This window comes from Rousettus aegyptiacus, unplaced genomic scaffold (assembly GCF_014176215.1).
Source record: "Rousettus aegyptiacus isolate mRouAeg1 unplaced genomic scaffold, mRouAeg1.p scaffold_m13_p_3, whole genome shotgun sequence".
NCBI lineage: Eukaryota > Metazoa > Chordata > Mammalia > Chiroptera > Pteropodidae > Rousettus > Rousettus aegyptiacus.
In genome coordinates, this window is record NW_023416306.1 from 139,139,845 (window position 1) to 139,154,528 (window position 14,684).

The window sequence follows — 14,684 nt, forward strand, 5'->3', positions numbered from 1 at the left end:
GAGTGATAGTTTTGGGGTCCAGGATGCCCTATTCCCACTGTAGTATAGGAAGGAAGAAGAACTATCAGGCTAAGAAGGATGGCGACTCCACAAGTAGGGGTCTACAGCTGCCTGGTTTTCTTGTCACCGTGAAAGTGGCAGAAACAGCACATGGAAATATGCACTGAGCCTAGAAAGAAATGATCTTGAGGGCAAAGAGTCATCGTATGTAGTTTTAAAATTCTAAGTCAGTTCTTTCCAAATCAGTAATGAAGTAGTCTGGTCAATGCAATGGTTCCTTGTCCCTTTTTTGGTCATGAACCCTTTCAGGAATCTTACAGAAGCTATAGATGTTTCTCTGCCAGAAAACTACCCATATATTCACAAATTGGGATATAATTTTAGGGAATTCCTTGCCCATGGACCCCAAGGTAGCAACCTCCTGGTCTAAAGTGAAATAAGGGAGCCCAACAGAACTAGACTAAGAATGTCAGGGCTAGACCGAGACCTCTAAGTCCAGAATTTGCTGCCAAAATTAAACAAGCAGTAACACAAAGATTTTTTCTTTCTTTTTTTCCTCTCTGACCATCACTCTCTTTTTCTTTCTCTATTCCCACATCTTTTGTCATCTCCTCCCGTCCCCTCTCAATTTCTCTCCCCATCTCTTGCACGTCTTGCACCACAGATGTTCCAGCCTGGTTAAAAAGCCTCCGCCTGCACAAGTATGCTGCGCTGTTCTCCCAGATGACCTATGAGGAAATGATGGCCCTCACCGAGTGCCAGCTGGAGGCTCAGGTATGTGTTTTGGGGATCTATTCCCTGAGAAGGTGCCCCAGGTGGGACCTGAAGTTCAAGTCTAAGACAGACCTTATTTGGAGCCATACCTATACCCTCCTAGTAGCTTGCCTTCTTTGAGAAATTGCCAGATGCTGTCCGGCATTGCCTGGTGAGTATGGCTCGATTCTTGCCTTCGTGGTCCAGTAGGAGTTGGAAGACAGGCAGATAACCACAGGCCAAATAAAAGTAAAACAGAATATTTTGAAAAAGATATAACCTAAGTGTTCTCACTAAGTTTGGGGATGCTAGGGAGGAATCGGCACTGTCTCCTAGAAGAGGGGCGTTTGGCCAAGGCCTCGAAGGACCTGTGTGCTGCTTTTGCTTCTCTTCCTCCCTCCTTCTGTGCCACCAGGGCTTGTTTGGGAAATGACTGACCGATTAGTTGTCCATTGTCCCGTCTTGTAACAAATCAGCTAAGTTCTAGTAATTATTGAGTAGAAGCACCATGTCATGCCTCAGACCTTTGCCAACGCTTGTACAAAAACATGTTCAGACGGGTCTTAGTTGTGATTGAAGTTGTACAATGTTTTGTTTATTTTTTTTTTTCTAACCACCTTTAATAACATTGGACAATCACTGAGAAGGGGATTACCCCAGGTTTCAGATTATATTTCCCTCTGCATAACATAAAGGACAAAGTTGCTCCTTCCTTTCAAGGCATCCTTCCCCAAGTGTGGATTGCCAAATGCCAGGTCAGTTAACAGAACACCCAAAACTAAGCATGTTTCCTACCATGCTGTGCTCGAGTAAATAGATCTGACCGATGTCTTTGTTTCCCGTGTTTAAAATGCTATTTGCATGTTTTGAATTGACCTCAGTTTCCTTTGAGCAGTGATTTAAAAGAATTAATGGTCTGAACAGGCTAATAGTATTTCCCCTGCAGGAAGAGGAGATTGTACCATTTGGGGCAGAGCTGGTCGGGACACATACCTCCCAGCAGATCGCTGGATTCCCATTGCACACTGGGTACCCTCAGTTAACCTCTGCAGGCCTGGCTGAATACCAGTATTGAGATGCAAGACAAAACCCAAAGTCACTGCACATTCTCAGAGAATGAAAGGCACTAATTTCAACTTCCTAACACTTCTCCCTCTGCTTTTTTCATCTCGATTGCTCCTTGAGATCCCAGGGATTGATGAGAACTGCTTCTAAGAGCATTTTTGTGTTTGAGTCAGAGTTGAGAAAAAAAAAAAACTAAGTCATTCAGTTGTTCGACTTGAGGAAAAAAACAAGAAATAATTGACAGAAAGGGCAAAGCCAGAGGCCAGCACAAACTTTTCAGAGTAATTTTATTCACTTGGACTCAAAGTCAAGGCTAAACAGAAATATGCCCCCAGTGCTTCATCTTGAGAGTGAGTTCAGTTGTCACTTGACCACTTTATTTTTCTAAGTAAAGGAGATGTCATTGGTCTTCCCATCTTTTCTAGTTTTTTAAGAGGAATTCTATGAGTAGATGCAAGAAGTCACCAGAAGTTTATACGAGACCTGATCTGGGGAAAAGACCTCCTATTTGGAAATTTGCAATATCTAAAGTCAACAAGTGTTAAACTTAATCCTTAGGCTCACCATTCCTACACAGTTAAAAAGATACACAACTCTAAATGTGAGTCCTAGTTATTTACCTGAAGTGACAACTGAATTATAGGTTTAAGTTTTCATTATGGAGACCAAAGAGGGGCTGCAAACTGACAAAAATTGCCTGTGTGGCATGACACCTGGGGAGACCTGTACTGGATTTCACATCTTTTCAAGATGGGAAACACAGGAAAGGTTTGAGAAAGCCATGGGTATCTGTACGGAGTCGGAACCTTCAGGAAACCTGGGAGGGACTGAAATGATAAAACATGGAAAAGAGAAGTATACGACTTAAAAGTGACCTTTTACAACTATGGAAAAATTACATGCTGGGCAGGGCGATTGGCTGTTCTACCGCTCTCTCTCCATCTCTGTCTGTCTGTCTGTCTGTGTGTGTGTGTGTGTGCGCGCGTGCGTCTCTCTTTCATAAAGGTCACAGCCAAAAGACACAGGCACATGTGAACTCAGATGAAGTTAAAAGGTTAGTAAGAAGAGGTTAATAACAAGAGGTTTATAACAATAGGTACTAAAGAGAGAGACAGATGGATATTTACTAGTCTGCAAGCGTATAGGAACAAAGCAGACAGTAAAGTACTAAACAGCCTCTGAGAGTCTCTAAGCTGATTCTTAAAAATGTTCTTATATATAACTTTTATTTAATTACAGAATGTTACCAAAGGTGCAAGACACAAAATTGTCATCAGTATTCAGAAGCTCAAAGAAAGACAAAACCTCCTGAAGTCTTTGGAAAGGGTAAGTTACCCTGGGTGAGGAAACTTTTCCACCTTCATCACAGGAAGATGGACCAAGGACACTTCTCACTTGAAAGTGTCATTGACAGACCTTATAAAGTGTGTCACGCTGTTTCCTTACCTAAGTCAGAAAAGAAATGAAGTGATTTTGAAGTGAAGCTTCCTGATTATTCATGCTTCTGTGTAACGTGACTGCTGAAATGTACTTATTCCCTGGGCCCAGGTGGCCTGTGACTGGCCATCCCAGAGCACCGAGGAGGTGCTGTCAAGTACATTCTTTTTTGTGCACATTCCCCTCTGCCTTTTGTACATTTGTTGAGATTAGCAAGGGGTTCAACCCATAAGCAGACACTGAAATCTTGATGAAGCAATGCAGGAAATATGCAGATGTACTTCATTCCTGCCGTCCACCCAGGAGACGATCCGTTTTTGAAACAAGATGCCCCCAGAGTGGTAAATACCAATAGGTGTGCTCCAGGTTTTGATAGAGGGGGTCAAAATCACCTGGCAGACATACACTGTTGGTGCTCCAGAGAATAATTTCAGACTTTCACTTAACAACAGAATGGGTCCCCATGATTCTGCTAGGAACCATCTCAAAAATGCCAAATTCTGAAAAAGAGTTTATTCCGCTTATAAGCCGTTGTCAGCTGCTACCCTCTCTCTTCATGTGCTGCCTAAACATATACTTGTCCTATCTTTGTGTCCAGACATCACTCTGGTAATGGTGTCATTTTCAGGACTTGGTGACTTTATGATTTCATCTCAGATCCAAAGGAGAGCAGGCCGTGTTCCACACGCAGTGAGCCCATGTTGCCTGTGTCTCAGAGTTGGGATTCTGTGCACTGCTGTTGGGAGGTGGTTGGCAGCGGTGGACGGGGGAGGCGGGGAGTTCTGTTGTTATCTGCTGCCTGCACAGCTGGAGTAGTAACCTCTTCTAGTTATCCCAGCATGCCTTTGGAAGGGAACAAGTACTGAGGTAGGTAGGGCTAATGCAGCAGGAGGATTTTTTTTTTTTTTACTTATTGACAAAAATGTGTGTATGATTTTACATGCCATATATAAAGTTAATTTAATGCATTGTACATAAAATATAAAATGTTATATATTTATAGAATATGCATATATACTTTATAAGGCAGGTTGTTTTTAAAATCTCTGGACAGATAGACAGAAGCTACTCACATGCACAGCTATGATGAAAGGCCTGTCCGTAATTAGTCACAAATGACAGTAACCGGTCCAACTGAACTCAAGGTTCTTGGTGATGTTCATAACTTTATGCTAACTGCTTTACCAAGCAGCTTGGCTAACAGAGTGATTATTGCCATTTTTAATATAAAAAAACACTCTCTTTTAGGAAACATTCAAAAGGCCAGTTTTCCCCTTATCTGTTAGGAAACACAGAAGACATTCTGTGTAAGGATTAGCTTGCAAAGCATTACGGTGAAGGACTGTCCCCCACTCCCCTTATTTTGGGAGCATCCTTCAGGGAGGAATTCATCCATATCCTCTGTCACTGAGGAAATGCACCCACCTGAGAGACAGAGAGATGGAATTTGCTCTAAGCTCTATTCCCTGCAGCCTCACACTGAAACAGCATGAGGAAGCACAAGGTCGCATGAGAAGCCTTGACATGCCCGCCTTCCTATGTAACCTGTGAAAAGTCAGTGACATTTTCTGATTTCATACCTAGAATAATATTGACTCACAAAAATACTTTCTCCCTGTTTCACTGGAATGGACTGTTAAAAAGATGACAGATGTAATAAAAGTCTGAGAGCAGCTAATAGGCAAGAGGAAAGCAATAAGGAGTTTATTCGGTTTGACTTCTTTGAGCAGGAAAGCTTGTATCTGTCTAGCCACCATGTTGAGCTTGCTTATGACACCACTTGCAAACACCTGTGTGCTTGTCCTCTCAAGAGCTAATGGCCTGGGGGTGAATCTCTCCTCAGCATCCACCAAGGATTCAATCTCTGGCTCTCTTCTCTGTTCTCTGGGACCTGGGTCCCTCCTGTTCTTTGAGGAAGGGGGGAGTATCTATAACCTGTTGCCCTTTAGGCCACCCGTGACACACTCAATCAGCCCTTTCTGGCCCTCCACAGCTGATTATGCTGTTGGAAATGCTGTCACCATGCTCTTGCCTGCTACGGCATTCTTACCTCACATAGAACCTAGCGATTTCTAAGGAGATAGCTGGGACTCCGCCCACGGCCACTTAGCAATCAGTATAGTCTCTGCAGACAAGCTCTGCGTCCAGAGCTCTTCCCCTCAGTTACTGAACAGTTACTAAGCAAGCGTCTTGGACTAGATTTACCCCATCCACTGGAGGCTAACCGTGAGTAATACATGGTTCCTGCCCTTGGGAGCTCGGGACATGCATTGTGACAGACGGACGTGTAGCCGGGGCTCTCACAGTCTAGTGTGATCAGCGTCATCACCGAGGCCAATGAGGGCATCTTCCTGGGTTGAAGCACTCTATTCTGCAGTGGTGAAGAGAGAAACCTCGAAGGAGCCAGTGCTGGGTGGAAGCCGCATTAGGAGCTGAGAGCCAGGCTTGGTGGGCCCTTGAGTCAAGGCAGGAGCCGTAAGGGTGAAGGATAAGAGAGGTCATTTAGCAGGTGTCCGGGCATTGGTATGGGGCTTGGGGCTGGGTACTGCGCCATTTGGGAACAGGAAAATTAAGAGGCATTCTCAGTGTGGGAGAAATGGGATTCAGACAGCCAGGTGGAAATGGCAAGTCAGTGGTCTAAAGGACGGAGTACACAGAGGTTTGAAAGACTCAGCTGTGGGTCATCGGTGTATAAACGATAGTCGGTATTCCCAGAAGTGTGTGTCACGTGGTAAGAGCCGAGGACAGACCCTGAGGAATATCAGGAGGGACCGGATGCAACAATGACAGAGTCTGAGCCTGCCCAAGGGTCGGGAACTGTGTTTGAAGGAGGGAACCTCATCCGGTACCACGGATGTGTACAGCCCATGAGGACTGAACATTGCCCCCCGGAACTATCCATCAGCAGGTCACCGGTAGTCATGATGAGAAGGGTTTCAGGGAGCTGGGAGGGAACCCAAGCAGAAACCCACGAACCGATGAGTAAGAATGGGTGATGAGGCCAGGAGGTGAGGACATGTAGACATCTCAAGATATTTGGTGGAAAAGGAAAAAGATTAGAAAGATATTTATTTATCTTTAATAATGAAAGTGTTTCTACCTGCTTTTATTCGCCATTCTTTTCAACTGACTCCCAAACTGTGAAGCTGAACCATCCTCTGAGCCTGGGAACCTGGTGTGGAGAAGGAAGATACACACACACTTCCGTGTTCCCACATCTCCCTGTCCACACAGCACACTCACACCTTACAGGTCTCAGCAACTGTAAGCTTCTTAGCATCGTCATATTTGTTTTTAGATCCCCAGTGCCTAACAGCGCCTGGCTCGTGGTAGGGCTCAACTGACACTTGGTGAATGAAAGAAGGAGGGAGAATAGATGTAAACCGTGCAGGAGTCCTTTCTGCGGTGTGAGCAGTCCAAGTCGTCTCACACAGGAGAAGGATGGGGCCCTGACAGTTGTAAAAGTGCTGGGGCCACTGCTGCTGAAGCTCTCTCTTGCAGATGATTTCTGCCTCGTTGCTGTTACATGCCCCACGAAAGGCTCAACCTGTCTTCCCCCAAGACCTAAAAAAGCCAGGCCAGGAAGGCTGCGAGGATCTGAAAGGTGCTTCCTTCCTGCTCGCCTGCGCTGAACTGTGCTCAGGCAGCCTTCTCGTTACACGAGCTCCTGACTCGGCACCTGCATGAATGCACAGCTTCGTTTTTGCCTCTTTGTGTTCATAATGTAGGATTATATTTATGGTATGAGGAGCAGCAGAGATGAGTTGAGTCCTTATTTTTGTCACTGTAGAGCATTAATTCCAATAGCTAGCTAGTCGAGGGCACTGGATCGAGTCCCATTTGGGCAGCTTCTTCCTATTTTCCCTCTCAACTTGGGCATTCAGTGTTGCGTTCTGGAATTCATTTTGAAGAGTCAGGAAGTGACCTGATGGCCTTTGTGCCGTGGAAGATAGCAGTTAGGTATTATCTTTGAGATCGTGGCTTGAAGTTTGTGGTGGAGAAACGGAACAAAACTCTGCATGATTTCTGATGTTATATTTTCAGAAAGTGTCCAACATTATAATGTTTATGGTTTCCTTTTTTAGCATGGTTATCCCCAATAGAATAAGTTAAGATTTGAACTTGGGGCAAGTATATACTTCCTGTTTGAAGGAGTTCAGCTCTTAGCATAACCAAAATCTCCTTACCGCATCACTAAGTAACTACAGAAGACTTCTTGTCACATAACAAGAGCAGATGAGGGTTTGGTGGTAGTTGGTGGTGTCAAAAGCATGCATTTGCTCATCTCCGTGGTAACTGCCACGTGGGATGGCGGAATGCATGCAATCCCCCTGATTGGCCGCCAGCTCTGCCTTCCTAGGGAAGCCTCACCCTTTCTCTCTCTTTTCCCTTCGCCTCCTTGGTCAGGCTAGACAAAGAGGTCAGAACCTCCCATGTTCCAGTTGCTGGTTGGGCGGTTGGCAGGAACTGGAGGACCTCGAGGCAGGGGTCCCCTGTTGGCACACAGCTGGGTCAGGAAAGGTGGCAGGTGCTCTCCTGGCATGGGTGAGCCAGCTTGCCTCCCTGTGCCCTCCCTGTTCAGATCGCCAAGACTGAAGTCAAAGAACCGGTCACATGATGGCAGCAGACTCTGGGAAAGGGCCGGTCTAGTCTGGGCAGCAGGAAAAGGAGGGATGGTCAGGAACACTCAACTCACGTCGCAGGCCTGTCGGGATGGCTGTGGGCCGGTCTCACCATGGCCATATCTGCCAGGTTTAGAAAGAAAGGGTAGCCTCTCCGAAGCCGCCTTCTTTAAAGAAAAATGAACCTCACTAAAGTAGGCTGGACAGTGGCCCTGGCCTTGATTGAGACAATTCTGGTGGCTACTTAGCATTTGACTTCCCTCAGAAACTTGGGTGCCAACTAGGCTAGGCACAATTCAGGCTCTGCTTCCAACCCTTGAACAAAGCAGGTTCCTGCCAGTGGCGGGGCACAGTGTCTTGCTGCCCAGAATTGAAACACGCCTTGTCCAAGTCTGCTGTCCTCAGGTTTCCTCTTTCCAATTGATTGATTGAAATGTCTGGGTGCAGAAATGCTCGTGTTCCGTGTGCTTGTGTTCCTTGACATCATCAGGCAATTTTTCTTGGTAAGAGAAGATCCCAGGAATGGATTGGTACTCATACTTCAGGCTTTTAAAATTATGTCCTTGCTATTCTGGGCTCTCCGAAGATTAAATCTTCATTAGTAATCAGGGCCCTGATTGTCAGTGTCCTTCCAGGGTCCCAGGGAGAGGTTTGCTGCAGAAGCATGGGCAGCACTGTGGCAGAGGGCGGGGCCCACCCACCATGCCAGGGGAGACCCCCAGACCCTGACCTCCCGCCACACCTATCTGAGCCTGTTCTGCACCTCTGTGAGCATCTGGCACGTAGATCAGTGTCTGTCAGAATCAACTTTCATTCCTTGTTCTAAAAAATAATGCCCAGTAAGTCAATTGTGCAGAAGGATCCAATTTATAACACTATATGTATATATATTATTCAATTGTATACATTATAGTATGCATCTCTATTATGTGTATTTTTCTATAAACATATCATTCTCCTGCTCCAAACTTTCCTTGATTTCCCCATTCACTCAGAAGAAATTCTTGCGACTCTACCCCAGCCTGCGGGCCTCCACCCTCGGGCCCCTGTGGCTCCTTGGATCTCGTTTCTCACCCTCCTCCCCTCGCCCACCCTGCTCTACCTCAGTCCTCCTTGCAGTTCCTTACACGCCACAGGCACACGCCCACCTCAGCGCCTTCGTCTTTGCTGTGCCCTCTGCCTGGAGCTCTCTTCCGGGACCCTCACGCCAACACTCATCGGGGTTCCTGCTCCCTGCCACCCCCTCAGAGAGCCTCCCCTCACAGCAGACGTGGCCTGCGCTTCAGTCTCTAATACAACACCTGTTCATCTCACGGTAGGATAGAAACTCCCTGTTCCCACCATATCCCCATGCTACCCCAGTGCCTGGCACATAGGAACACTGACCTGCAGCTTTACAAATATTAACATCATCACAACCACCCAGCGAGGCAGGTACTATTATTATTTTCATTTTATACACAGGGAAACTGAGACACAGAGACGTTAAGTTGTTTACCCAAGGCCACGCAGCAGTGTCAGAATTTGAAGCGCAGGATCCATCCACTACCCTGTGTTTCCTGTGTCGCGGACTGAACAAAGATGTACATGGTCAGGTTCCTTCGTCCAAAACCAATCACACACAGAAAGCCACTATACGACTCAGCTTTTTTATATAGCTTCTGAAGTGTGTGAGTGTAAACTGTATAAATGCATTTTATAGAAAGGCACTGAGGAAGCCAGGGAAAGAAATGGACCAAAATCATTTTAGTGATTATCTCTAGTGGGATTTTCGGGTGATGTGTATTTACCTCACTAGACATACCTGCATTTTCCGAATTTTCTGCCTGGGCTACTATTAGAATGATAAAATTGAAATGTTTGCTTTTCCAAAGAACATGCCGAGGAAGGCGCCAGCAGCCACGAGTCCTGTCTGAGAGCAGCCTGGGGCGGGGCACGGGGGCATCAAGGTGGGTCGCCCCTGCTCCTGACGCTAATGGAAGTCTTCTCCCTCTGACCGTCTAGGACATCATTGAGGGGGGCAGCCTGCGCCTCCCTCTCCAGGAACTCCACCAGATGCTCCTGACTCCCATCAAGGCCTACAGCTCCCCGAGCACCACCCCAGAAGCTCGCCACCGGGAGCCCCAGGCCCCGCACCCACCTTCCCTGATGGGCCCCGAGAGCCAGAGCCCCGACTGCAAAGACAGCGCTGTGGCCAGCGGCACCGCAGCCACCACCTCAGCTGGCGCCAGCGGCGGGCTCCAGCCACACCAGCTGAGCAGCTGTGACGGGGAGCTGGCCGTCGCTCCGCTGCCAGAGGGGGATCTTCCCGGCCAGTTCACACGTGTCATGGGGAAAGGTAGAGCCTGATCTTCCCACCTCTCCCTTTTCTTCTCTCAACACCACTAACCAGAGCTGCCAGACCGCAAGGGCCTACCCCTGGGTGCTAGACGAACTGCCTACCAGAGTCAATGTCATTAGCCCACTGTACAGAAAGGGTGGCTCTGAGAGGTTAAGGTATTTGGATCTGAACTCGGATCTCTCTGACCCTCAAAGGCCTCTTCCTCAACCCGGTCTCTCCCACTCCCTCAGACCAGGGCATGCCGGGCCGTCCAGTAGCGTGCTCGCTGGGCCTCGCACCTTTGAGCTGAAGTCAGACATGCAAGGTACCACGGCTATGCTGTGTATCTGTGTGTAGGGCAGGGTAGAAGTCACACGTGGTTCTTTAGTGAGAGCACCCCTTCTACCTGACAGCCCTGCGCCTTCCCTGTGGCTCAGACCCTTCCGCATATGTCTTCGACAATGTCCAAAATTTCAGACCATTTTAAAGAACCAAGTTTTTATCAGAATGGACACCTGAGTCTTACAGCTGCAGTAAGAAGCTCCCTGTGGTTTAGAGGAGGGGACTCGTAGCATCCCTTGGAGCTATAATACGAGTGGCTTGATGGTCAGTGCGGGTCCTTGGTCTCCTCCCATCACGTCCTTGTTCCTCCCCCCACCCCAGTGGGCACTTAGCTATGAGGGATTAGATCAGATGACCTCATGGGTGAAGACACATGTGGGGGTGGTTACCTGAGTGTGCACTACCTCAGCCCTCTTGCCTGTGGTGAGGCCCATGGTAGCCTCTGCCCTCAAGGGACCTGCACTCCTCTGACATGGCTTCTTTATAAAATTTAAGTATTTTCAGTCTACGGCCATACTACCCTGCACAAGCCTGATCCCATCTGATCTTGGAAGCTAAGCAGGGTTGGGCCTGGTTAGTGCTTGGATGGGAGACCACCTAGGAAGACCAGGTGCTGTAGGTGTAAAAAAAATAAAAAATAAGGAATTGTAAGCTGACAAGGTCCTTGTAATCTGTGAGGTCAACCAAGGGTTGCCATGCCTAAAACAAACAAACAACCAAACAAATAAATAAATACATTTAAGTACTTTCAAATAAATTATAAAATAAATTCGTGCTCAACATAAAAAAAATCGAAACTAAACAAAATGGTGAAAAGTTAAAAATAGCCCCTTTCCCTATCCCTAGTCTTGTCATCTTCCTCCCCAGAGGTGACCACCATAAACAAGTTTGGAATATTCCTTCAGAAACTTTTGAATCATATACGAGTATATGAGTATCCTTTTTACACATAAATAGGCCTTGTTTACATGCTTTTCTGAAGCTTTTTTTTTATGTTGTATACTTTTAATAATTCTATTATTTTGGTACCACCTCATTCTTTTATAAACATTGTGTACTATTCCTCAGTATGCATAAACCATAATTTATTTAACAGAGTCCCAATTAGTGGCCATTGAGGTGGTTTCCAAGATTTTGTTGTTACAAATAATGCTATACCGAAAATCTACGTGCAAAACTCTGGTGTCCATGGCATTTTGTGACAGACTGGCTATGTAGGATTAGGGAGAGAAAAACAAATCACGATGCTCAGGTTTCAAAATTGATCTACTGAGCGCATGGCGTTTTTACTTCTAATTGATGTATTTGTCCTACCATTTCCACTGCGGCCTTCCAGGCATTCCCATCAAAACCTCTAGGGTGAACACAAATGGGCTACGCTAACATGACAAACCCAGTGGGTGTGTTTACACTACCCACAGACTAACTCTGCTCTGCTCTATTAGCACTTACCTGAGTGGGTAGGTGAAACTGTGTAGGTATAAATGCACATATCACTTGAGAAATAACCCTCCAATGATTGAGTAGCAGGCTCATGTGCACGCCCTACACACCTCACACCCTTAAAGATGAGCCAGCTTGATTCCTTCAAATGAGATGTACTGATCATTTATAAAATCATGGAGACCGCTTCTTATAAGGTTGATGGTCTTTGATGCCTTTGATTTTCCCTCTCAAAAGGAGCCTCTTTCAAAGACAGAGCTCGGGACACTGTGGCGTTCTTCTTCTCTCAGAGAGTCTGTCTCGGGCTGGATTGCAGAAGGCTTAATATAGAATGGTATGCCTGGAATTAAGCAAAGGGGCTTCTCAAGACAAGGGCTCTTGTGGTGACCGAGCCTTTGACTTCCGTGGAATGAGGAGCCTCCTGGCCCTTTCTGTGAACCTTACGTAAAGCCTCAGGCACACATACCTCTCAAAATATTGGTCCTGAAAGGAAATTAGAGGCAGATCTTGAGGTTAGAATGGTTGTGCATTTTTCTAATTCATCTTCCTTTTTTTTAAAATTCACAGTGTGCACACAGCTCTTGGTCTCCAGACCCGATGAGGAAAATATAAGTTCCTATTTACAGCTCATAGACAAGTGTCTAATTCATGAGGTGAGTAGTGACAGGTTTCACAGAACATTTTTCTCATTGCTTAGAAATGGTTCTCAGAGTTTCTGTGATGTGATCATTTGCGTCTCCAACAACTCATTTTTGAGGGGTGGATGTCATTAATAATATAGCTCTGGCAGAACTCAGAACCTAAATACAACTTGTACATTACTTTGGTGTCCAAAGATTCATCTAGACTGAGCTCTGATGTGAGGACCAATGCCTGAGAGAAACTTCTGACTCCAGAAGAATCTATCTGTGTGACTAAGCCTTGGGGCGATTGACACATAGTCCTCCTCTTGATGTTTTCAAGTCTTTTAAAATTTTTTCGTTGAGACATTTTGCATTTTGGCTCAAGGAAAATTGAAGGAGAGAGGGAGAAAGAGTGAGCAGAAGAAATAATGTATATTTATATGTATGTCGTGCATGGTTTGATGACCATTCTGCTGTGTTTTTATTTGTGACTTTTATAGGAACTGTGTTTAGCCATATTTCCTTTTGAAGAAGGACTGAGGCAGGCTGAAGCTGTGCCTACCAGACTCTCAGAGTGAGCGCAGTCTTCACGACCAAGTGAGACAGGTCCTGGGCATGGCTGCCCTGAGGGACATGTGGGAACAGGCAGTTGTACCTCAAATCCAGAACTTCAGTGGCTTCTTGGGCAACCCGCCTCCAAAAAGTTACAGAGACAAGGTCTAGGCTTTAGAAAACTTAGTACTAATAAACCTAGGGCGCTGAGGTCTTTTTGTGGGATTTTAACATGAGAATAAGATAGCAAAAGCCTCCAAGTCTCTTTATCTTTGCCATGATGGCAGCCAGATCCCTTGGGATTTGGTGGGCCCCAGTGATAAGAGATAACCAGCTCAGAGGTCTGACACCTCAGCCATCCTCCCAGCTGCCACACAGGCTCCTCTGCTATTATGGTCACTTCTCTGGCCCCCCACCTCTGTGGTCTGACTCCACCTATCCTCACATGCAGGCGTACCATCTCTCCCTAGGTTTCCACTCCAGTCTCTCTTGCCCCGTCCTCTAAACCTTCATTTTTGCGATTTCCTCTCACAGTGGCATGAATTCTTGTGTGTGCCTCCCCCAACCCCCTGACTCACCCTTTTCTGTGTCCAGTCCTGGCCCTGCACATGTTTTGACCAGGAAAAAGCAACAGAAAGAAGAGAAAGCGAGAACACAATGATGAATTTTAGAACTCATTCATTCTGTAGACATTGACTAAGCACCTAGGCCCAGGCGCTGGCCCTGGCTAGACAGCTCTCAGTGTGAGGGCAGTGGGTGAGACAAAAGGGAAACAGGTCATCGCGTACAGGATGGTAAAACCTCTGATGAGGCATGGCGGGCACCTACCTAGAGCCTCCAGGCATTTCCCCAGAGGGACTACCTCCAAGCTAAGACCTGGCAGAGTCTTAGAGGCAAAGACTATACGCAAGGAGGCGGAAGAGTCCTCTAGACAGAGAGAACAACACTTGGAGCTTTCTGTATCTTGTTGGAGAAGAGGACATTTGGGGGGTTTTCAAGAGAGACCTATTTAGGGAGCGTTTAAACTTCTGAAAAAGCAAATAGGAACCCCTCTTGCTCTCCACGCTCATTTTCAGCATTGAGTTTTCAAGATATTGAAGGACAAGTTACCTTCCACCTTGTCTCAAGTCTGGAGCCCATGGAACAAAATAATAAGCCCTCCGACTGCCTCTGCTGGACAGCACACAGCTTCCCGACTGGTCTACGCCAGCCCCAAATCTGTGGCCTGATGCTTCCCTTTCCTGCCTCATGGGAGCCCTCCTGGAGAATCGTGGCTCTCCTTTCTGTTTCGTTCCCCTTTCCCTCCCCAGCTGCCCCAGTGGTGTAGAGCGAAGATGGCACCGTGCAAACTCATCTGCTGGCAAGGGGCCCCGATTACCATAGAGTCTTGACAGTGGAGGTCTTGGGCAGAAGGGGGTCCATGCCGAGTCTGCTTGCCCAAATTCATGGCAGGGGGAAGGGGCCTGTACTCTGCTTTGGAAGGGAAAATGTTGTGCAAGACTTTTTATTATGTTAGTTTGAGAAAGA

General features: G+C 46.6%; 1 protein-coding gene and 1 pseudogene across 3 annotated transcripts in view; both read left to right on the forward strand.

The window, feature by feature from the left end:
* Positions 1-14,684, forward strand: part of SAMD4A (sterile alpha motif domain containing 4A) — a 203,810-nt gene that overhangs the window by 161,907 nt on the left and 27,219 nt on the right. For all 3 annotated transcript variants that reach the window (XM_016132802.2, XM_016132806.2, XM_016132805.2), the window contains 4 exons: positions 665-774; positions 3,058-3,144; positions 9,882-10,215; positions 12,550-12,635. In XM_016132802.2, the coding sequence (XP_015988288.1) occupies positions 665-774; positions 3,058-3,144; positions 9,882-10,215; positions 12,550-12,635 (617 nt within the window). The remainder of the gene's footprint in view (positions 1-664; positions 775-3,057; positions 3,145-9,881; positions 10,216-12,549; positions 12,636-14,684) is intronic.
* LOC118600715 lies at positions 11,043-11,161 on the forward strand (annotated as a pseudogene).